Source organism: Heteronotia binoei, chromosome 21, assembly GCF_032191835.1.
Source record: "Heteronotia binoei isolate CCM8104 ecotype False Entrance Well chromosome 21, APGP_CSIRO_Hbin_v1, whole genome shotgun sequence".
NCBI classification, from domain to species: domain Eukaryota; kingdom Metazoa; phylum Chordata; class Lepidosauria; order Squamata; family Gekkonidae; genus Heteronotia; species Heteronotia binoei.
Genome location: NC_083243.1, coordinates 135,404,770 through 135,430,129, shown reverse-complemented (window position 1 = coordinate 135,430,129; position 25,360 = coordinate 135,404,770). Strand labels below are relative to the sequence as shown.

The following is a 25,360-nucleotide window of genomic DNA, read 5'->3' as shown; positions in this document are numbered from 1 at the left end:
TCACAGAAAGGGGCAAGGCCATGCAGGTTTTGCCATGGACCAGTTTGTCCTTTCCAGGGATCTTTTAGTTTACCCACATATCCTCCTTTCTGGAGAAGTGAGCAGTGACTCATGAAAGCTCATACTCTACAACAGTTTTTGTTAGTCTTTTAGGTGCTACTGGTTTCTTCTTCTTCTCTACTGCTATAGACAAACAAACACGGCTACCCATCTTGATCCTTTCCTCCCATCCCTTTCAGCCCTGAAGCAGACAAAGACCTTCATTAGCTGTCAGCACTGTGGTTTGAGAGCTTCACTGGAGGTAGGGATGCCAGCCTCCAGATGGGGCCTGGGGATCCCCTGTAATTACAGCTCATCTCCAGACTACAGAGGTCCCCTGGAGAAAATGGATATTTTGGAGGGTAGACTCTGACATTTTACCCCACTGAGGTCCCTGTCCTCCCCAGGCACCATCCCTAAATCTCCAGGAGTGTCCCAACTTGGATCTGGAAACCCTCCTCCCTCATCTGGCAACTCTTAACTGCAGAGGGCCCAGAACACCTTCCCTGATGCCCAGGCAACTCCTTTTTGGAGGGGCATGGTCTGCTATATGACCAAATATGAGGTGTAAAGGATGTCAGCAGAGTAAACAAGAAATAGTTTGTTAAACAAACACAGGGGTCCCCAGTCTTTTCTAGTCTGCAGGCACCTTTGGAATTCTGACCCGGGGTGGTTGGCATAGCTACAACATGACTGCAGCAAGGTGCAGAACCAACCACAAAATGTCAGGAAGTGAGGTTACATATAACTCTAATAGTAAATCTTCAGCATTTCAGTCAGAAACTCTATTTAACAGGATGTCTTTTAAAATGAACACCAGCCAGTGAATATCCTTGTGCCGTAGTGGCAGCTGTTACTGAACAACTTTTTAAAATTATGCAGAGCCTCAGATTTCCAGTATCCAATCAAAAACCACTTGGCCCCACTCACTTTCTAAAATCACTTGGCAGGTGCTAGGAAAGGTGTTGGCACATACCATGGTACTCAGCAGACACTATATTGAGGACCCCTGCTATATAGCAGATAAATAAATAAGAGAACAGATAAGAATAATACAGGGACCCTACATCTGCACAGGGCAAAACTTGCCCAGAAAGAAACAACAAAGCTTCCTACTGCAACTTCCTATTCATGTCTCAAAACCTGATCCCAGTAGGACAGATTCACCCCACCATTGGGCAAGGGATCAACCCTTTCCAAAGGGAGCCCCACTGCTGCTAAGCTTCAGGGAGTGAACATCTATCTGTGCAGGGCATTATACATGTTCTGTCCAAGCTCTACCTCTTCACCAGCGATTTGCTTCAGCTTTTCCCTCCATTTTGGGGGGAATTGTAGGCCTGCAGGCAAATTTACACACTGGTCTCAGGCAATTGTGGAAAAGAGGCTTCCTTGAGGGCTACAGTCCTCTCATTCTTCAATCCTAGGCCTCGGATCATGACAACTCTAATAACCTGGGTGGCCCTGCACCCATACTTGTATACCATTCTCTGTTGTCAACGTTTGCTGGTAGTGCACAATCAATCATTTCTATTGTAGCATACTGGGGAAGGGAGGGGGAGAATTTTTTTGAAAGATTATTTTATATACCAAAGCAATCCTCTACTACAACCCTGGCCTTGTACTCATCTTTATGCTGGGCACAACTCCAGACTCAACTGGTTTAACTGATCCCTAGCAGGGTGATGATGCTTTTAGCCTAATTAACAGCGACTGATTACCTTTAACATTGCTTGCTATTAGTCATCTGTTTGCTCATAGTAACCTCTATATCCACATGTGGACAACAATGGTCATTTACATGGTAGAATAGAGACCCTTGAGGTGTCATAAATTAAATTTAGAGGTAGCAGGTTCTGCCTCCACACATGTACACATATTCCCTCTCACGAAAGCATGGAGGTGGTGGTAGAAAGCAGGATAGGGCAGTATGGAGAATTGCCTACTTCTGACATAATAATAATAATAAATTTTTATTTATATCCCGCCCTCCCCGTCAAGGCAGGCTCAGGGCGGCTTACAAGACGTGATAGATATACCATGATATAACAATAAAATACAATTAATACAATACTTTAAAATGTCCTTCTGTCCTTAGGATAGTGGGCTTGCCCAGCCATCTTTTAGTCTCTCACTTGATGATGTCATTTGCACACTTGATCATGACCTCCATTGCAATGGCTGGTATTCCTGTACTATGCTGTGCTACCATTGCACTGCACAAAATAGGACTGACTCTTAGTGAATGCAGCATCTTCTCCCTTCTTCTAGCAGGGTAGAATTCCAGATACCAAGAGCTTTCTCATTTGGGTCAACAGGAAATAGAGATAAAACAAAATTGGTGCAGGAGTAGGGTTGCCAACTCTAAGTTGGGCAAGTCCTTGAAGATTCTGGGGGTAGAACCTGGGAAATGAGGGGCTTGGGGAGGGGGGCTACCTCAGGGGGATAATGCCATAAAATCTATCATCCTAAAGAGTAGTCTGGAGATAGTTGTAATTCCAGGAGCTCTCCAGGCCCTACCTGGATATTGGCAACCCTGTACAGGACAGAACTGATTGAAAAGGCAGCCTCACTATAACCCAGTTTTCTTTTTCTTCAGAAAACCCATTAGACTTCTCTACTCTCCCTAATCCATACCATTCTGTTTATCAGTGATTTGGGGAGAACAGGGCTGGATAGAGATGGCTTGATCCCAGCTGAGACAGTAAACAGTAAAAATCTTGTGTTGCTTCTCTTTTTTTGGAGATAAGGAAGAATGGATTGTCCATGGATGATCTTGGTCAGGGCTTAACTCATTGTTTTTCTTTCCCATAGGGAATAAATGTTCACTTAGCTAAGAAAATGATTGAAGATCGCAGTAGAGATTATATGAATGCTAGACGTGTGGCCAAGGTACAATGTCTCATTCATTGGACTGTCATTTTGTTTGATTTAAATAAGCATGATTGTTTGAAACCTTCAAGGTTATTGAAATGGAACGTCACTTAAAAACTGACCTTATAATGAGTTCCCCTTCCCTGCCACAAAGGCAGTAATAGTTCAGTTTTTTTCCTGCAGGAATACGAGACTGTAATGAAAGGTCTAGACCGCAATGCTCCCTCTGTTCCACCACAAAATACTCCCCAAGAAGCTCAGCAGGTAGATATGTGGAAGAAATATATACAGTGGGAAAAAAGCAATCCCTTACGTACAGAAGACCAAACTCTCATAACAAAAAGAGGTAAATGTGCATTCCTTTTTAGTTCCTCTTGATTTAATCAGGGATACAACTAAAAAGATTTCCTTATCAGAAATAAAGCTCTGTTGAGGCCTTCTGTAAATGCAAGAGTACTAGGCTGTGAGCTTAAATCCTGTTTATTTCAGTGGATTTAAGTGCACTTAACTTTTCTCTGTGAACTGCTAGCATATACATTTATGTTCCTAACTCTCCAAAGCAGTTAATTTGCAAGTGACATCCATCACTCTTGAAGTAATAAATCTGGCTCAGAAGCAACAGAATATTTTCAGTTCCTGTGTTGCCATATTTAGTTACCTACATCCGTCAGTGCTGTCAAGTTGTAGCTGACTTACGGCGGCCATGACAAGAGGCTTTCAAGGCAAGTGAGATGCAGAGGCAGTTTGACATTTCCTTTCTCTACAGAGTCTTCATTGGTGGTCTCCAATCCAAGTACCAATCTTGTTTAGCTTCCAAGATCTGATGAGATTGGGCGATTCGATGCCACCCTCTCTCCCAGATTTAGTTGAAAGATTATAATTTGAAAAGGGTTGGAACTAATTAGGACATAAATGGAGCCAACCGTAGACTTTCCCAAAGTCACTGCTGAGTTCTTGATAGGACACAGAGCTGGGTGGCTTTTGGGTACTTTAAGGATAGCAGCCTGAATAGCTCAGTTTGTCCTGAGTGTCAGGCCTTGGAACTAAACAGCATTGGCTATAGTCAGTACTTGAAATAGAGACCACAAAGGAACACTGGACTGGGGTTATTATGCAAAGGAAGGCAATGGCAAACCACCTCTGCTCTTCTCCTGCCTTGAACACCCCATCCCATGCTTGGGGGTCACCATGTGTCAGTTGCAACTCAGCAGCACATTCTTCTCCCTAAGTGTGCCATGAGGTGAGTTTTGAAGAGGCCAACAGAGCAATCTTAAGCATGTCTGTTCAGAATCAGGTGTGTATATTGGGACTTACTGCCACAGAAGTGTTCTTAGGATGGCACTGTAAATTCTTAATTAAAGTCAGGAACCATTGGTTAAAAAAAGTAACTATTTGTAAAGTACCTCCTGATAGGAATATTTATTTCCACATCTGTGCTCTTTTCTCCAGTAATGTTCGCATATGAGCAGTGTCTCCTGGTACTGGGACATCATCCAGATATCTGGTATGAAGCTGCACAATATCTTGAACAATCCAGTAAACTACTAGCTGAGAAAGGGGTAAAAGTCCTTTTTTTATTATTGTATATTTCATTTTGTTTGACAGACAACAGTTACACTGTGAATTCTGTCAAAAGTGTTTCTGATTGTATGAAAAAAATACATGCATAAGCAGTGAAATATTCTGAACTTGCCATGTTTCTGAATTGGATTAGACTTTTGCAGTTGGTGTATAAATTGAAATAGCATGTTTTTAGTGTGGCCCCTGACACCGTCTTCTAGTTGTTGGTGGGTTCATGGCAGACGTAATTTTGCATCATTTAATGTTTCATTTTAATATGCATGTTTTGTTTCAGTTCTGTTTTTAGACTTCTGGTTGGTTCTATTGTATTGTATATTGAATGTCCCATCCATCAATTGTACTGACTTACTCTGTGTAATCTGCCTTGAGTCCAAGTGAGAAAGGTGGATTATATATAAATAAATAATCCTTCTGGTTTAGAATATAGATCTCTGAATACAGAGTTGAATTGTTTTCAGACTAGTCAGTAGCCTGTCATTATTTTCTCTGATTCCAGGACATGAACAATGCTAAACTTTTCAGTGATGAAGCAGCCAATATTTATGAAAGAGCAATCAGCACTTTACTAAAAAAGAACATGCTTCTTTATTTTGCATATGCAGACTATGAAGAGGTAAGCCCAGACTTTACTGTCTCACATTTTCATACAGAAAGCATTTTCTATTTGAAGATCTACCAGGGAAACAATTATGTCATTAAACTAGAGTGATGAACTTGAATTAATCTTATATTTTTTTCAGAGTCGGATGAAATATGAAAAGGTGCACAGCATATATAACCGGCTCCTGGCTATAGAAGATATCGATCCCACTTTGGTATGCATAGTCTTCATTGTTTCACCTCTTTGAAATGAGGAAAGAATCAAAAGATGTGGATTTTCCCACATTGATTCTCTTAGCTCAAAGCCTCAAGCATAATATGAAAATATATAGGCAGGTGGACGTCCCTTCATTCTACTGCTTATACCATCTATTACCCTCCCCCACAATGGGCTATGAAATTACAAAGAGCCGGAATATCTGTTTTATCTGAAATATGTGCCTGCCCGCCTATGTATATTTTTTGTAGTTGTATTTTATTGGTATATTATTGAGTTATTACTGTGTTTTAATTGTTTTATTACGACTGTGATCCGCCCTGAGCCCGTATGGGAAAGTGTGGAATATAAATCGACCAAATAAATAAATAGATAAACCAAAAGCCACACTTTTAAAAATCCTTTATGGTTGCCTTTTATTCTTTAGTTTCTGAAATATATGAAGCAACCATAGTTATTCTGTTTAAAACAATTTATTATAATGTAATATATATTAAAATAGCATATTATCATTTGCTGTTAAGAGATGATACACATACATTACATATTCTCCACCCCTCCCCCCTTTTGATGATCCCCGACAGTGCCAACCCCCTTAGCAAACCATTCCCTATTACTATTTTATTTAATTTGTTAAAAGGTAATAAACTCTATCTATTAAAGAATCTTTCTTCATAAAAAACTTCAAAAAGAAAAAAACATAGGTTATAATTGTAATCCATCTTCATAGTAGTCCTTTTTAGTCATTTACAAAGAAACAAAAAAGATATAGTCCAATAATCTCATTTTAACTGTAATCCATGTAAAGTTTCTTTAAAGATTAACCATTGTCAAAGATCGCCAAATGTCCTTTAACGTTCCATTGTTTTTCAATATACATTTGAAACTTTCCCCACTCATTTTTAAATTTCTCTAAATCTTGTTCTTTTAAGATTCTTGCAAGCTTGTCCATTTCACTCTAATGCATAACTTTCAAAGTCCACTCCCACATTTCTGGTGTTTTGTCTTGTTTCCACATTTGTGCATATAACGTCCGTGCAGCTGAAAGCATATACCAAATTATCGTTCTATCTTGTTTTTGAAATGTTTCCATTTGTAATCCCCCCCAAAAAATATCTGGTGCCTTCTTAATATTATATCCCAAAACTTTTGAAATCTCTTGCTGAATCATTTGCCAAAAATTTTTCGCCTTTTCACAAGTCTACATGTGGTAGAAAGATCTTTCTTGTCTTTTACATTACCAGCATCTATCCAACACCTGATTGTTCATTTTTACCAATTTCTTAGGTGTCATGTACCACCTATATAAAATTTTAAAGCAATTTTCTTTAATGTTATAACATGTAGATATTTTCATAGAGTTCTTCCATAAGTGTTCCCATGACTCCATCTGTATTTCTTTATTTATATTTATCGCCCATTTTATCATTTCTGATTTAACTACTTCATCTTCCATAGACCATTTCAATAATAGTTTGTATGTCTTTGAAATCAACTTTTCACTTTCACTCAATAGCATTCTCTCCAGTTCTGTTTGTTCTTGTCTTATTCCATAATTCGTGATGTCCTGTTCAAGCAAACTCTTTATTTGTTGCAATTGAAACCAATTGTATTTATATTGTATATCTTCGGCTGACTTTAATTCCACCTTTCCTCCTTGAATTTTTAATAATTGTTTGTATGATAACCACTTCTCTTCTTTGGTATCTGAATACAGTTTTATTACTTCTGTTGGTACAATCCATAGCGGTTTCCTCTCATCATCATATCTTTTATATTTTGACCATGTATTTAACAAATTACTTCTGATATAGTGATGTACAAAGAAGCCATCCATCTTATCTTTCCCATAGTACATATAAGCATGCCATCCAAAAACATTACCATGTCCTTCTAATGCTAGTAACTTTCTATTTGATAATGTCATTCATTCCTTAATCCACACCAGGCATACTGCATCATGATACAACTTTAGATTGGGCAGTTGAAATCCACCTCTTTCTTTCGCATCAGTCAGGATTTTCATTTAATTCTTGTTTTTTTCCCAGCCCATACAAATTCTGAAAGCTTCCTTTGCCATTTATTAAATTGTTTGTTGTCTTTCACTATTGGAATTTTTTGAAACAGGAACATAATTCTCAGTAAGACATTCATCTTAATTGCAGAAATTCTGCCCAACATAGATTCAATTTGTTCCAATTTATCATATCCCTATCGATCTTACGCCAAGGTTTCTCATAGTTATTTTTATACAAATCAATATTTTTAATTGTTATTTCCACCCCTAAGTATTTTACTTTGGAGGTAACTTCACACTCCGTTAACCTCTGTAGTTCTTCTTGTTTGCTCTTTAACATATTTTTGCACATAATTTTCTATTTTTCTTTGTTTATGTAAAAGCCTGCCAATTCTCCATATTCTTGTATCTTAAGAAGCAACAATGGTGTTACATGAGTGGGATTTTCATTTATAAACATTACATCATCTGCAAATGCTCTGTACTTATAAGAAAAACCTTTCACTTTCAATCCCTCTATCTCTTTATCTTCTTGGAGTTGAATTAACAAAACCTCTGAAGTCATTATAAATATCAATGGGGATAAAGAGTAACCTTGTCTAGTTCCTTTATTTATAATCATTTTTTCCATTAAATCTGCATTAATACAGAGCCTTGCTGATTGCTCAGAATATATTGCTTTTACCATTCTTATAAAGTCTTCTCCCAATCTCAGTTTCTCCATCACTGCAAACATAAAATCCCAATGCACGTTATCAAATGCTTTCTCTGCATCTGCAAAAAATAATGCTACTTCTTTTTCAGGGTGTTTTTCATAATATTCAATGATGTCTATAACTGTTCTAATATTGTCTCTAATTTGTCTCTTGGGAAGAAATCCTGCTTACTCTTCTTTAATAAAACGGTTCAAATGCTTTTTAAGGCGTTCTGCTAAAATTCTTGCATATATTTTATAGTCATTATTAAGTAATGAAATTGGTCTATAATTTTTCACATTTGTAGCGTCTTCTGTCTTCTTTTGGTATCAAAGAAATTACTGCTTCTTTCCATGTATTGGGAATTTTCCCGTCTATTCTTATAATGTTCATCAATTTCTAAAGTTTTGGTAATAGCGTCTCCATGACAACTTTATAAAATTTTGCCATAAAGCCATCTGGACCAGGTGCTTTTCCTAACTTTATTGAATTAATCGCCTCCTCTATTTCTCCTCTCTCAATTGGTTTATTCAACACATTCTCCATATTGTCTGTTAAGGAATTTACCTTAATTTTCTGTAAATACGCATCAATTTTTTTCTAGCCACGCTTTGACTTTTGAACAGCTTGGCATAGTATTTGTAAAATTCCCTTTTAATTCCTTCATGATCAACAATGTCTTTTCCTCCTGACATGATTTTATTAATTACTTTATTCTCCCTTCTTTTTTCATTTGCCAAGCAAGGTATTTTCCAGGTTTATTCGCTCCTTCAAAAGATTTCTGTTGGAATCTTTTTAAATTCCATTCCACTTCTTTATTCAGCAAATGTCTCAGTTGGCTTTGTGATATTGTAGTCTCTCTTATAATTTTCTTTTTTCCAGGTCGCTTTTGAAGCTCCTTCTCCTTTTTTCCAATTTTTTTCTGAATATCCATCATTTGCTTATTTTTGGCTCTTTTATCTTTGTTATTGTGTAATTAAAATGCCCCTCATTACCGCTTTATAAGCATCCCACATGATTTGAAATTGAGTGTCCTCATTTTCATTTATTTGGAAGAAGCATTTAGTTTCCTTTTCCAGAAACACCACTATCTCCTGTTTCTGTAGCAAGTCCTCATTTATCCACCACCCTGGAGTCTTTTTCCCTGACTTTGCAGACCACATTATTAGATTGTGGTCTGCCCTTATTTTAGGAAGTACCTCTATTTTTTTCGTTAATAGTTCAAGATCTTTTGTAGTCCATATCATATCAATTCTCGAAAAAGAATTGTGTCTTGCCAAAAAGTAAGTATACTCACGTCCTTTGGGGTTTAGTTCCCTCCAAACGTCTTCTAAACTCTCTTGTTTTACCAATTCAAAGAATGACTTTGGTAATTTTCCTTCATTATTTTTTTTCCAAAGTCCTTATGCTCCCCCACAAACTTTGTCATTTCCTGAGTATTTGTGATGGTAAATCTCCATTCTTTAAATTCAAAACTTAAACTCTCTGGGAGTTCCCATCTGTATCTCATTTCTTTTTCTCTCAACTTTTCTGTCAACTTTTTATAAAGTTTCCTGTTGTTAATGACTCTCTTTGGCAGTTCTTTCATGATTGTTACTCTACTGCCATCCACCTCCAATGTGCTCTTGAATTGTTTACTAAGGATCCTTCCCACCATATCCCTTTTCACAAATCTCACCACCACGTCTCTTGGTAGCTTATTTCTTTTGGCATACTCCGAATTTACCCTGTAAATGTAGTCATAGAAATGGTCAGTTTCGTCTGGGTCTTCTTTTAGAAATTCAGCAAAAATTTTAATTATATATGTCCTTAAGTCCATCTCAATAGATTCAGGCACCCCTCTTAACCGTATCTGGTTCTCCATTAGTTTACAGTCTAGTAATAGTGCTTTCTCCTGCATTTTTTGAATATTGGAATCCACTTTGTCCATTCTTGTACATTGGTCTTTCACCTTTTCCTCCACCTCTTGAACTTTCTTTAACCCTGCTTGAGTATCTTTTCTGAGATCTTCAATGTCTTTTTTAATTTTTTCTGTGCTGGACTCAATATCTTTTCTGAGTTCTTTTTTAATTTCTATTTTTGTTTCTTTAATTATCTTTGCCAGTCTTGCTTCCATAGCATCCATTGCATCTTGCCATTTAGCCATTTTTTCTTCTTCAAGTGACCCAGCCCTTGTTTGGATCTGCTTTGCTGCTGGTCTATGCTCTGACATCACTGTTTGCCTATTGCTTAAATAGACTCAAAAGTTGACCTCTCAGATTCACATTTCAAGTACACAGTCCAATAGATTAGACCATGCCCTTTTATATAAGCCCAAAATCGCCATTCTCTGATGCTCCTAGGTCCAGATATTTTTTTTTAAAAAAAAAATCCTTCAAAATGGCCACCGTGGTTTTTCTGTCCTTTTAAAAAGTTTTTTTCCTTTTTTCTCCAAAACTGTACCAAAATTGATTCTAAGCATATAGTCCAATAGATTTTACCTTTTAATGACAATATCTACCGGCTCCACTATTTTTCAATGTCCCGTTTTCTTTTAATTACGGTAGTTTTTACAATTTTGACCTTCTTGTAATAGCTGCTGGTACTTCTCTATGATTTAGGTCCTAGAGAGGGCTGAGAGGCTTGTTATTTTTCCCTTCTTCTAATGGCTCCTTCCTTTACCTTCCTTCCTTGCCACGAAGTCTCATTTTCAGTGGTTAAAAAGTCTTGCGTTATTTCAATGATGAAATTTCCTGCGTTATATTCACCTAGTCAGCAGTTCTTCTCAAAGGGGGTTGTCTGTTCCCGACCACAGGTATTCCAAACAATATTTGTTTTTCCTCTTTTAATCTTATTTCTCCAATAACACCAGTCCCAATTTTAACCCCTCCTTTATCTTTTTTAATTTAAGATGGTATATCTGGATCCAGACCTTTGTTTTTATTTTAATTTAGTCTTATATTAGTCCCGGAGTGATAGATATAGATCTTTTACCTTCAATTCGGATATCCTTCTGCACACTGCTCTTTTAGATATTAGATGTTAATCAGTCCAAAGAAGCTTTGTATCTTGGTGGATTTAAGCCAATTTAATGACCTCAGAGGTCCTCTGTAGACGGTTGAATGCAGTCCTTCTCGGGGGACTCTCCAAAGCCAAAAAGGAACCCCACTGGAGTCCCTCGTCAGCCAAAGTAAATCCCCTCAGAATTTAATATGCATATCTTGGCCTTCTCCCTACCTGGAAGAAGTAGGCAGCAGGTGTTGCAGTCACCTTCTCTGCCCAGAACAGAGATTCTGATCTGCTCCTTGACTGAAGAGCAGCTCAATCCGCCATGACCAAAATCCGGAAGTCGAAGCAACCATAGTTATTTGTACATTCTTCCTGTTGTTTTGCATTGCAGAGATAAGATATATTTTTGCTGCCTATATAACTTGCAAAATCACTAGGGAAAATGCCAGCTATTTATAACCTATTTAAAAACAGTAGCAAAGAACTATACAAGCCTAAAATTTAATTGATAGCTCATAGATAGCAAGAGTTCGTATTGGTAGTTGATTCCTTTATTGAAGAACTGTTATCTGACAAATAAGCACATGTAAAGTGAATCGAGGTCAGAGAAGGCCTCCAGTTTCTGTGAATTATGAAATAAGATTTCTTCTTTGTGCATTGTAATCCTATTGGTTTGGGGACCTTTTGTGATCTAATCCTGCTTTTTGAAAAGCATCTGGCTATAGTAACTAGAAATGCTAGCTTCATTTCTGATGTGTAATTGCTTGGACAGAGGGATGTTGCCAAGGTATACTATGATTTTAAGAACATAAGACCAGTGGTCTGTCTAGTGCAGCATCCTGTCTTACACCATGGCCAACCATCTACTTTGATTTATAATATGTCCTCCCCTGTATCCAGGCTCAGAGTGGGCCAACAACAGAGACCTTCCCCTGGCATTGGTATTAACTCCTGGCATTGGTATTCAGAGATTTACTTTCAAAGAATAGATTCCCTTTAGCCACCATGGCTAGTAACCACTGACAGATCATCCTCCATGAGTCTTGCTAATCGCCTTTTAAAATCATCTGTGCCAGTGACCATCACTACATCCTCTGGCAGTGAATGCCATATTTTGATATCTCATTGACTAAATAAGTATTTTTTGTCCATCTTGAGTCTGAGTGTTTTAAGAGAGGGAGAATTAGTTCTTTCTGTTCACTCTCAACTCCATGCATAATTTTATAAACCACTTATTCTAAAACACAGACTATTTCGTAGGACTATTTTTCCCAGACCTTCCCCAAAATTTCCCAATGTATCCATTGAAAAAACTGGAGGGGGGTGTCAAGCATGGAAGTTTCAGATAACCAAGTAATTGTTTAATACAAAGTCTTAGTTAATTGATAATCCATTGTTGCTTCGAGGTGGGACACTTTGAAAGTGATACAAAGTATTGCAAAGCATAACGTTTTAAGGGTTACATCAAAGCATTGCAGTGTGATATCTCAAAGACATAACAAGAACGTGTGAATTACTACAAACTATGCAACAGCCTATCTTTGTGGTTAAACTTCCCTTGGTCTCAGGCATTCTTCTTACAGTTGATGGTTACAGTGTGGAAACCTTTCAGGGAGGTGCCTGCTATCAAAGCCTAGCATTCCTACATTTGCTACTCAAAGGTGGGAAAGAGAAAAGGGAGGTGAGAAGAAAGAAGAGCTATTTAGCTTTGATATGCAATTACATGGAAAGCATTCGACAGAGAAGCACCAACTTTATCATTTAATACTGAATGTAAAACACATGCTTGACAGGGGGGATGGCAGAAAAGTGGTGGTCTGAGCCTTCACATTTCTATTCTCTGCTAGCAGAAAATAGAGTGTTTCCATTTCTTACTTCAGCTTCTCATAGCTGACTTGACAGAATTTTGTTGGGGGGGTTTCTGACCCTTAGTAAGGAGTTTGAGGGCACCATAGCGGGATGCTTAGAGAAGGGGGAATCTGCCTCAGCTAGGTCCTTTCATTCACAGAGTGTAGGATCCAACACTGTCTTTAATGTACTGTTAACTTCCAAATATTGAATTTTATGTAAAAAAAGTCCCAATTTCTTCTTGTATGTATTAGGTATATATTCAATATATGAAATTTGCAAGGCGAGCAGAAGGCATAAAATCAGGTAGAATGATATTTAAGAAGGCACGAGAGGATGTCCGGACCCGCCATCATGTCTATGTTACAGCTGCTCTGATGGAGTATTACTGCAGCAAGGTAATCACACTCAGTGGATGAAATGTTTATTTCAGCCTTGTAGCTTTCTTCAACTAATACAGTCTTAAAATTTGCAGGACAAGTCAGTAGCCTTTAAAATCTTTGAGCTGGGACTTAAGAAATACGGAGACATTCCAGAGTATGTCTTGGCATACATTGATTACCTTTCTCATCTAAATGGTAAGTTCTGGGAAACAGGAGACTTAATTCCATTGGCTTTTGGTTCCTGTTTTACTGGGGTTAATTCTTTTCTCCAGGCAGTGGCCTTCTTTACACAAAATTGAGCAACTTTTTTGGATCCACTGAAGATTGAGACTGTAGTTGCCACATATAACTTTATGAGCACCCTGCCATATTATCTTATCAGTAAACAGACTGCTTATTGGGGGGTTTTGTCTGGTCTTGTACCTACAGTATTAAATGTACTGGAAAAATCTGGTTTCAGTACTGTGATGAAAAATGCTGGTTTGTCATAGTCTATAGATAGATGTAGAGATGTACTATGGTATAGTGGCTAAGAGTGAAATGTGAGCAGGGAATACTCCAAATACTCACATGTCACAAATTCAGTGGTGGTTTTAGACAAGCAGCTGTTCTCCTAGCCCTCCTCTCATCTGTAGTGTGGGTATAATAGTAGTGATCCTACTGTACAAGCTTGTAGTAAAGATTACTGAAATAATGTATGTGAAGCACTTTCAAACAGAAAAAGCAGTCAACACAATGGTATCCACAAAAATTGTGGAAGTGGTTTTAAAATTTATTTTCACTGAAATCAAAACTACTTCAAATTATCCTTTTATTTCCCACATAATCTTTATTATTAAGCTTATTTTCATATTATTTTCTTTTCTTTTTACTTATTTTTAACTAGAGGACAATAATACAAGAGTCCTGTTTGAACGTGTATTGACCTCAGGGAGTCTCCCACCTGAGAAGTCTGGGTAAGCCTTGCCAAAGCCCCTTTCTAAACCATCTAGTCTTGCTGTGCTTGAAAGTCCCTGGTACATTATAGAGATTGTCCAGAAATACTGCAATGTATACTTTCATTTGAGTCCTAGAGCAGCTGCCAATTGTAGAAGTTTTCTTGGGGGTTCATTTTTGGACACTGAATGTACTTAATGTTAAGACGGGAGAGTGGAATGTCATAGTATAGCCCAGGGGCAGCCAAACTGCAACTTAGGAGCCACATATTGCTCTTTCCCATATGTTGTGTCACTCTCAAAGCCTACCCCCCCTCCCAATCAGCCAGCTTGGAGAAGGCATTTGTCTCTTTAAATCACTTCTCCAAGCCAGGCCAGCCAGCAGCTTGGAGAATGAATTTAAAGTTGCTTTCATTTCCTCCCTCCTCTCTCCCCCATCTATTTCCCTCCCTCCCAGCTCTCGAACATCTGACGTTCATGTCTTTCAGCTCTCAAACATCTGATGTGTATTCTATGTGGCTCTGACATTAAGCAAGTTTGGCCGCCCCTGGTATAGCCCAATCTCATCATATCTCAGAAGCTTAGCAGGGTTGGTATTTGAATGGGACATCACCAAGGAAGCATTTGCAGAGCAAGGCAGTAGCAAACTACCTCTGCTTAATCGCTTGCCTTGAAAATCCTATGGGGTCAGCTATGACAATGACACTTTACACATGCACAAAGTGGTCTGTGCTATGAGAATGTTCTGTAGCATTTTGACATACAGATCCATGTGTTGCACATGTGTTTCCTTCCCTTGTCTCCTGTGTTTTCTCTTCATAGCCTGCCTGCTAGATTCTTTGCCTCTTGACTGATATAGAACATAAGTTGGGGACAACTGTCTAAAAAGTGGAAGACACACACATATCACAGCACCAACCTCCCCCTATTTTTTTCACTTCTAGTTATTTTGCCTATTTTACTCATGATCTCATTTCCTTTTGACCAGTGGCATCTGAGGCAGGTAGCAATCAGGACTGCAGAGCTGGAAGCCTCACTGGTTTTCAGCAATCAGTGACAATAGCAGAGAAGAGGGCAGCACATAGTCACTTCTAGGGGTGTGCATTCGGTTGAGCTGAACCGAATACAACCCCGACAAATAGCTGTTTCAGCTGTATTTGGGCTGTATACAGCCAAATCAGATTCTCTGATCTGATTTGGCTGCCAAATATAGCAGCCACAAATAGCCACTGAAATTTGGCAGCTATTTGGCTTCATTATACCCTATTTTGCCATTGAAGTCAATGGCAAAATAGAATATAATGAATTGTGACTGGGGGGAGGCAGAGGCGGTTTGTGGTAGAGGCTCCAGATTCGCAGGCAGCTGCAGGAGCCTCTTCCCCACAAAACTCCCAAGTTTTTCAAAAAGATTGGACTGGGGGTCCATTTCTAGGGGCACCCAAAGCGGGTGCCCCCATCCCAGCATTGTTCCCTATAGGTCATTGAAGTCAATGGCAAAACATAGAGTAATGTATGGGTGCTGGGAAAGAGGCAGTTTGAGGGAAAGGCCCCAGATTTGCAGGGGAGCTGCAGGAGCCTCTCCCCCACAAGACCCCCATGTTCCAAAAAGATTGGACCAGGGGGTCCAATTCTAGGGGCACCCAAAAAAAGGTTGCCTCCATTCCCCATGCTTTCCTATGGCAGAGGAGGGGGTTTGAGGGAGAGACACTAAATTTGCAGTGTAACTTCAGGAGCCTCTCCCCCAATGAACCTCCAAGTTCCCAAAGGATTGGACCAGGGGTTCCATTTCTATGGGACCCTAAAGTGGTTATTCCTTCCCATGTGATCCAGGGAGGAAGTGGGGAGGAGACATTGACATTGGCTGCTTTTTCAGCGGCTCCTCATCCTTCCCACCGCCACTGCCCCAGCACTGATCCTGGTGAATGCGCAGAAGGCCAGCATAAGAGCCGCTGGCCTCTGCAGTGCTTTACCTGCCAATCAGCTGATCGTTGGGGGTGGGGCAGCCTTGGAAGACCCCGGGAGCGCGGCGCTTTACCACATTTCACCAGGGTATTAAAATTGGGAGGGAGGGGGAGGCGGCGTAGGGGGGCATGGGGGGTGGCAGGCAGCAAGGCTGCCTGGGGCGCCATGCACCCTGGGCCGGCCCTGGGGGGGTGCTTTCTGCAAGGACTACAGCACAGAAACAGTGCATTGAATGCCATGGTGCTAAGCAGCAAAGCCCTATGCCAGGTTAATAATGACCAGCCCAGTGGCACAACCCTACCAGCTATGGCCCAGCAGCTGAACCCAGTATTCTAGTGGCGTGGGTGTACCAAAAGATGAATGGACACAAATTTGAAATCAAGATTCACAAAGCTGAGCAACCTGTTTTACTGCAACATCATTTCAGAAACAGACTGGATTGCTGAATTACAATCATTGCATAAGAACATAAGAGAAGCCATGTTGGATCAGGCCAATGGCCCATCCAGTCCAACACTCTGTATCACACAGTGGCCAATATATATATATATATATATATATACACACACACACACACACACACACACACACACACACACACAGTGGCTAATAGCCACTGATGAACTCTGCTCCATATTTTTATCCAGTCCCCTCTTGAAGCTGGCTATGCTTGTAGCCTCCGCCACCTCCTGTGGCAGTGAATTCCACATGTTAATCACCCTTTGGATGAAGAACTTCCTTTTATCCGTTCTAACCTGACTGCTCAGCAATTTCATTGAATGTCCATGAGTTTTTGTATTGTGAGAAAGGGAGAAAGGACTTCTTTCTCTACTTTCTTCATCCCATGCATAATCTTGTAAACCTCTATCATGTCACCCCGTAGTCGACGTTTCTCCAAGCTAAAGAGCCCCAAGCGTTTTAACCTTTCTTCATAGGGAAAGTGTTCCAAACCTTTAATCATTCTAGTTGCCCTTTTCTGCACTTTTTCCAATGCTATAATATTCTTTTTGAGGTGCGGTGACCAGAATTGCACACAGTACTCCAAATGAAACCGCACCATCGATTTATACAGGGTCATTATGATACTGGCTGATTCGTTTTCAATTCCCTTCCTAATAATTCCCAGCATGGCATTGGCCTTTTTTTTTGCAATCGCACACTGTCTTGACATTTGCAGTGAGTTATCTACCATGACCCAAGATCTCTCTCTTCGTCAGTCTCTGCCAGTTCACAACCCATCAACTTGTATTTGTAGCTGGGATTCTTGGCCCCAATGTGCATTACTTTGCACTTGGCCACATTGAACCTCATCTGCCACGTTGACACCCACTCACCCAGCCTCAAGAGTCTCACAATCCTCTCTGGTTCTCACCACCCTGAACAATTTAGTGTCATCTGCAAACCTGGCCACTTCACTGCTTACTCCCAACTCCAGATCATTAATGAACAAGTTAAAGAGCATGGGACCCAATACTGAGCCCTGTGGCACCCCACTGCTTACCGTCTTCCACTGCGAAGAATGACCATTTATACTCTGCTTCCTATTAATTAGCCAGTTTTTGATCCACAAGAGGACCTGTCCTTTTACTCCATGACTCTCGAGCTTACTAAGGAGCCTTTGATGAGAAACTTTATCAAAAGCTTTCTGGAAGTCAAGGTAAACAACATCTATTGGGTCCCCTTTGTCCACATGCTTGTTCACCCCCTCAAAGAACTATAACAGGTTAGTAAGGCAAGATCTTCCCTTACAGAACCCTTACAAAATCAAGACAATGAAACCCCCAGGGTCCAACAGAGATATGGGATTCTCATCTCATTACACGAGCTAAGTCACTCGGTTCTTGCTTATACACAGAATTTTAACTTTGTTGGTCTTAAAGGGGTCATTGGACTCAAATTTGGTTCTCACATCTGTTTTTAATTCCTTTATTATCTGAACATCAATTTGCTGCCATTTACATGTCCTAGCAAATGTGTTATTCCAATCTTGACTGTGTTTATTCCTCTGTTACTTATGCATATTGACTCTAATCAGCTCTTTCTGGCTACTAAACCATCCCTACCTGCATGTAATATGAGGAAATCTGATTTACTGTGTGAACTTGGGCACATGCATTTTTATTGCATTGTATCTGAGGAAATGTCCTTGCACACAGAAGCTTATCCTTTAAATAAAAATTTGTCTTAGAAAGCCATAGGCAGCCATAGAAGGAATGTGGGCAACCTCTTTGGGTTCCTGGGGGTTCCGTTGCCCTGAGTTTTGTGATGAGTGTAATGATTGTAATTCAGCTATCTCCTGTTCCAGTCTGTTTCTGAAATGATGTTGCAGTAAAACAGGTTACACAGCTTTGTGAATCTTGATCTCAGATTTGTGTTCATTCTTCTTTTGGTATACCCAGGCCACAAGAGAATACACACCCCTATCAATAGCATGCCTGAGAACTAAGTTTGAGACCAGTGGCACTTTTAAAACCAACAGAGTCTGAATTTGGGGGAAAATTAAGACCTGAGGAAGTTTTTTTTATGTCCACTGAGATATGAAGCCAATATCTCTATTAAGTCCTGGGGGTTCCTGTGTCTTGAGTATTTTTGCGGTGACTGGTTTCTCAGCTTTGTTATGATAGATAGGAATGGCTCTTTATTTGAGTGAATGTCATGCCAAGAACCAAGAACTAGAATAAGTACAGTGCAGTGATAGGTTGCTAAGGTACTTGCTTTTTAAAAGAAGACTAGAGGTGATATTCATGCAAAACTCAAGTGTCCTGTCCTGGTTCCCAAAATCTTCTTTCTCACAGTACAGAATTATTGAATTCCCCAAAGGTGTTTCTTCTATAAGGCTGTGGTTCAGTATGCATCTCCTTCGCCCCATCTCTGCTGCTTGAGACTAGTGCATTTAATGTGCTGGTTCTGTGCTGTAGTCCCTATAGAAAGCCCCTATCCCAATTTTTAAATTGGAGAGATTCTCTAATTTGAAATAAAGTCCTGTGCATTGTACCACCATTGCCACAGTATCCCTTGTTCTGCTGGGCAGCTATGTTCCTTGCAAGCTAGCACCCTCAGCACAGTTAACTTGACTGCAGAGATTCTTTAGGAGAATATAACTGCTGCTTGGGGTAGGTTTTCCCATCATAGATGGTGCCTCTAGAGTTGAACCCCCAGTCCAATCGTTTTGAAAGTTAGGGGTTCTGTGGGGGAGAGGCGCCAGAAGCAGTCCTGCAAGTTTGGTGCCTCTCACTCACCCCCCCCCTCCAAGCCTCAATTGATTAAACCCTGTTGTGCCATTGACTTTAGTGGGGCACAGGGTATAATATGGCTGTATATTCAGGAATAGCCGAATATCTCCCAAATCATATTCGGCTGCTGTATCTGCTATTAGGAGATATCCTTCCCCTCATATTTAGAAGCCCTGAATACTCCTGAATCAGAATTTTCCTTTTATTGTTTGTTTGTTTGTTTTGCACACCCCTAGTTACTACCTATTGCTAATCTATTTCTTACAAATTCTGGGCCTAATTTGTGCACTGGCGCAAGGAAACTGGAGGAAAGCAGGTCAATACTGCAGGAAGTGGCCCCTCTAACTTTACTTGCAGTTTAATTTATTTAGAACATTTATATGCCACCTCTCCAGAGATGACATTGAGGAAGATCACAAAGTAAGAGCAGTGAAACAGTAAAGTCATAAAGCAAGCATGAAAGTTATCAGTGTTAAAACAAGCAATAATATAAGCAAAGAGCTTGCTGGGAACATGAAAACAGTAATATCCGTAAAACTGCACTCAGGCTAGAAACTGGCAAGACACACTAAGAAAGATGGAACTGTTCAGTTAAACAGCTGGTTGAACAGAAATATTTTGGCCTGGCACCTAAAGCCTTGTCTGTGCCACCCATTGTGCTTCTGCAGGCAAGGACATAACCATCAAGGCTTAGGAAGAGAATCTTAACTGGTGGGCTCAAGTGTACAAGAGGAGGCAGCCTTTCAAGCACCTTGGCCCCCACCTGCTTAAGCCCTTAAAGCAGGTGTCTCAAACTCATTTATGAGGGCAGGATCTGACATAAATGAGACTTTGTTGGGCTGGGCTGTGTCGGGCCATGTGTGTACTTATTTAATAATAATAATAAAATTTTATTTATATCCCGCCCTCCTCGCCGAGGCAGGCTCAGGGCGGCTAACAACATTTTGTAAAATTATACAGAGTTTAAAATCACATTAACTTTAAAACATTCCAGTTAACCAAGTATTATACAGATTTCCAGGTGCTAATTCCATTTATAATGATAATAACGAAAGTCACCCAACAGTGGTCTCTCAGCCAGCAAAGGCCATCCTGAAAAGGGTGGTCTTGCAGGCCCTGTGGAACTGGTCAAGGCACCGCAGGGCTCGCACTTCTTCCAGGAGCTGGTTCCATAGGTGTGGAGCTGCGATGGAGAAGGCCCGTGTACGGGTGTTTTGGAGTTTGGCCTCCTTTGGTCCAGGGATAGTCAGCTGGTTCTTCCCTGCTGACCTCAGTGCTCTCTGGGTTTCGTATGGGGAGAGACGGTCCCTCAGGTAGGCAGGTCCTCGGCCATATAGGGCTTTAAAGGTAATAACCAGCACTTTGTAACGAACCCGGTAGGTAACTGGCAACCAGTGCAGTTCGCGTAGCCCCGGCTGTATGTGCTCCCACTTGGGGAGCCCCAATATCAGCCTAGCCACCGCGTTCTGCACCAGCTGCAACCTCCGGGTTCGGCACAGAGGCAGCCCCATGTAGAGGGCATTACAGTAATCCAAACTTGAGGTGACCATTGCATGGATCACTGTTGCTAGGTCCCGGCGCTCCAGGAAGGCAGCCAACTGCTTTGCCCGCTTCAGATGGAAAAACGCCGACTTAGCAGTGGCTGCTATCTGGGCCTCCATTGATAGTGAAGGCTCCAGTAGAACTCCCAAGCTCTTGACCCGGTGCGCCGCTTTCAGAGGCACACCATCAAAAACTGGGAGAGGTATTTCCCTCCCCAGGGCACTGCAACCCACGCAAAGGACCTCTGTCTTCATTGGGTTCAGCTTCAGCCCACTCAGCCTAAGCCAAGTTGCCACGGCCTGCATATTGGTGACACCCAAGCCCATACCTCCGGGCGATCTGGGCAAGGGGGCGCATATAGATATTAAATAGCATCGGGGAGAGAACTGCTCCCTGTGGCACCCCACAATCAAGTGTGTGCCTCTGGGACAGCTCACCCCCAATTGCCACCCTTTGTCCCCAACCCCCGAGAAGGAGGAAAGCCATTGTAGGGCTAGCCCCCCAACCCCTATGTTGGCGAGGTGGTGGGTCAGTAGCCAATGGTCGACTGTGTCAAATGCAGCAGACCTAATAACATCAGCACCGCCACGCCGCCTCGATCCAGATGCCGTTGGAGGTCATCTACCAAGGTGACCAGCACTGTCTCCGTCCCATGACCTGGATGAAAGCCGGACTGCAACACCACTGCCCTCTCAATAATTTTACCAAGAAATGGTAAATTAGAGACCGGTCGGTAATTTGCCAATTTGGCTGGGTCTGCTGTACTTTTTTTCAGGAGGTATTTCCCTCCAGGGCGCCGCAACCCACACAAAGGACCTCTGTCTTCGTTAGGTTCAGCTTCAGCCCACTCAGCCTAAGGCAATCTTATTTAAGATTAGGTAGCAGAAATATAAACTTTTTAAGGGACATAAACACAACTAAAGATTTTTTCTAAAAAAACAATAAGACTTAAAATAAAGCATAAAACGTTAGCACTCATTGGTCTTAAAGGTGCTTTCTTTGTATTTCTCCCATGGCCCAGGGAACTGGGCAAAGGAAGCTCTGGCTCTTTCCTCCCTCCACAGGGGACCAGGAGGAAGAGGAGCTTCAACCAATGGAGAAAACTGAGGTTTTGCTCTGTAGCTCCTGTGAAAGTCTTGCAAAGCAAGTTGAGATGCAGAAGGAAGCAAGAGAGAGGGAGAAGGAAGCAGGCAAGAGCCAGTTGCTCAAGGGCCTGATAGGAGCTCTCCGTGGTCCTGATCTGGCCTCCGGCCTGCATGTTTGACACCCCTGCTTTAAAGATAAGAATCAGCACTTTCATTTGGGCCCAAAAACATTGGTCATATGTTTTGACACAGAGAAGATACAATCCTTGACTCCAGTCTCCAGCAATAGACTGGCCAATGTATTCTCAACCAAGAAAAGTATTGGAATAGCATTCAAAGGTGCAGTCTAATACAAAGTGCTTAGAACCCTCTAATCTAGATGTGATCTGTCAGCAGAAAAAGTCACTGGTTTTTTAGCTGAAATGGTTATCAACTAAAACAGACCAAAGACATTGCATGCGGCAGAATCAAGCAACGTACCCATTTTGTGAACCAGTTTCAACCAGGTTGAAACGCTTGGGACTCTTTAGCTTGGAGAAACGTCGACTGCGGGGTGACATGATAGAGGTTTACAAGATAATGCATGGGATGGAGAAAGTAGAGAAAGAAGTACTTTTCTTCCTTTCTCACAATACAAGAACTCGTGGGCATTCGATGAAATTGCTGAGCAGAAAGGTTAAAACGGATAAAAGGAAGTACTTCTTCACCCAAAGGGTGATTAACATGTGGAATTCACTGCCACAGGAGGTGGTGGCGGCCACAAGTATAGCAACCTTCAAGAGGGGTTTAGATAAAAATATGGAGCACAGGTCCATCAGTGGCTATTAGCCACAGTGTATGTGTGTATATAAAAAAATTTTTTTGCCACTGTGTGACACAGAGTGTTGGACTTGATGGGCCGTTGGCCTGATCCAACATGGCTTCTCTTATGTTCTAATGGGAGGGCAACTCTCGCTAGAACAGACTGACTCCTCTGTTCTTGAGTGGCTTTGTCATTGACCAACATCACTTCAGCTTTGTCTAGACTGAACTTCAGTTTATTGGTCATAATCTTTCTCATTACCCTCTCCAGGTAATTGTTCAGGACTTGCATAGAACCATCACTCTCAGCTATTAAGCAGAAATAGAACTGGGTGTTGTCAGCATATGGGTGTCACTTCACTCCAAATCCTGAGACATTTTCTCCCAGCAGTCTCATACAGATGTTAAACAGTAAAGGGGATAAGGTGGACCCCTGCTGAATGCTACAGGGCTGAACAGCACTTTCCCAGAATCACCTATTATAACTACTGTATGCTTCTGTTATGGCTTCTGGTTGTAGGATAAGGAAGTGACATGTCAATTGCATAGCGAACTGTCCATGCTTCCTATAGTTCCCTTCTCCTGGCTTAGTTCTTAAGCCAACATGAAATTGGCTATTCTGAGGTAGCAACCCAATGGGAAGAGCAGGAAGGGGGAGGAGTTCTTCAGTTTGGTGGCCAGGATTGCAGTATATATGGCTTGAGGCCCCCCTGGCTTCCAGAAACTGTTGTAGGTGTATGGTGATAATAAAGAGCATAGTTTTCCACAATCCTTCTGGTTTTGTGTTTTCTTCCCTTTCATGTACTCCTTTCTCCTTGATCATTTGTTCATTTTCTCTATTCCCATGTACAGAGAAATCTGGGCCCGTTTTTTAGCTTTTGAAAGTAACATTGGTGACCTGGCTAGTATACTTAAAGTAGAGAAGCGGAGATTCACAGCCTTCAAAGAGGAATATGAGGGCAAAGAAACAGCTCTGCTAGTAGACAGATACAAGTTCATGGATCTGTATCCCTGCTCTTCTAGTGAACTCAAAGCTCTTGGTTACAAGGTAAGAGGATGGGGACATTATAAAGTGTTTGTTGGAGAGCAAATGTAATTATATTACATTGTCATGTAGTTGGTCTTCATAATTACTAGTTACTTTCAGTGAGTAATTTTTAACATGTATAGACCTTTTAACCATTTTTTGCCAGTGTTAGGACTTTAAATTGAAACATGAGCAGTGATTTGGTATCTTTAAAATACGGTGGACTGGTCCACAGCATCATATGGAAGCCAACACATATGGCAGCTATAGTTGTGTGGAAAGCTGAGAGCAAGGGCAGTTTCTCAATGCCAGTGGAGAAAAGAAGGATGGATAAAGCAAAATGTGTTGTGAGTTGTTGCATGTGAGCAGTTTGCCCAAGAACAGCAACTGCATAAATTTACTTTTTATTTACTTTAATTAATTTTATTTAATTAATTTAAATCAGCTGCTAACAGCTGCTATGAAGCAAATGCTGGCAATTTAGGTAGCAGTTTAGAATGCAAGATTAAAGCTCTGTCCAGCTTTATTTAGCTCAGTTGCCAGGCAACTGCCTACCTTTAAAAAGTATAATTAGTCATTGCCACCTATGGCCCTAACCTTCAATACTCACAGCTGGTTATCAGTTGATGGCCCACATTCTGAGATATGAAAGGTAAGGTACCCTGCTGTCTCCTAGCGCCCTCATCATCCCAGAACTCTTCTGGAATAAGTTGCCTGTTGAAACACCAAAAAATTAAAACTGAGTCTTTTTTGCAAAGAGTCCAGGCACAAATATCTAAAGAATTATTTCGGGATTAGGATGAATCAATTATAGAATCCATGCTGGCTTTAATGAGTTAAATCTTGTGCCCAAACTAGTAATGTGAAGCCTGCTATTTTATTAAATCTTGTGCTGGAAGAACTCAAAAATTATGTTATTCAAAAAAGATGAATATCCAATGAACATATTTGTTATGCCTTAAGCCCTCATTACTGTAAACTGGTAGTTAATAAGTTTTCCTGCCTACATTTTTAATGTGGAACACTTTTATTATTAATGTTTTTGAAAAGTTTTAGTTAGAAAGAGAGTTAATAAATTTAATATATAGGAACAGACAGAACTCTCATTCTCTTGTTCAGACTTTTTGAAGAAAAAGGATCCCCTATAACTGCTAGCAATAGTGACAGTGGCCTGTAGCTCTGATACAGTAAAGCTAACGTGAGAAATAGTGGTAATTTAACATATCTTCTGTTAACTTCTTGTTGGATGAATTTCCAGGATGTGTCTCGAGCAAAGTTAGCAACCATGATTCCAGATCCTGTTGTGGCTCCTTCAATAGTGCCTGTGCTAAAAGATGAAGTGGACAGGAAACCAGAGTATCCAAAACCCGATACACAACAGATGATTCCATTTCAGCCAAGACATTTAGCACGTATGTTAATCTCTAAATCATGTCTAAGTTAACAGAAAATCTTACCTTCTACTTCATTCTGACTGATCTTCACTTTGTTTCTGCAATTCATTGTTACACACATGAATATTTAAAAATTGTTAAA

The 25,360-nt window shown here is 40.6% G+C and overlaps 1 protein-coding gene across 1 annotated transcript in view; it reads left to right on the top strand.

Annotated features, from left to right (window-relative positions):
* The window catches only part of CSTF3 (cleavage stimulation factor subunit 3), a 130,592-nt gene that overhangs the window by 100,180 nt on the left and 5,052 nt on the right, over window positions 1–25,360 (top strand). The window contains exons 9-18 of the mRNA XM_060261442.1: window positions 2,851–2,928; window positions 3,094–3,256; window positions 4,360–4,469; window positions 4,988–5,104; window positions 5,232–5,306; window positions 13,111–13,254; window positions 13,332–13,434; window positions 14,126–14,195; window positions 23,650–23,845; window positions 25,083–25,236. Coding sequence (XP_060117425.1) covers window positions 2,851–2,928; window positions 3,094–3,256; window positions 4,360–4,469; window positions 4,988–5,104; window positions 5,232–5,306; window positions 13,111–13,254; window positions 13,332–13,434; window positions 14,126–14,195; window positions 23,650–23,845; window positions 25,083–25,236 — 1,210 coding nt within the window. The remainder of the gene's footprint in view (window positions 1–2,850; window positions 2,929–3,093; window positions 3,257–4,359; window positions 4,470–4,987; window positions 5,105–5,231; window positions 5,307–13,110; window positions 13,255–13,331; window positions 13,435–14,125; window positions 14,196–23,649; window positions 23,846–25,082; window positions 25,237–25,360) is intronic.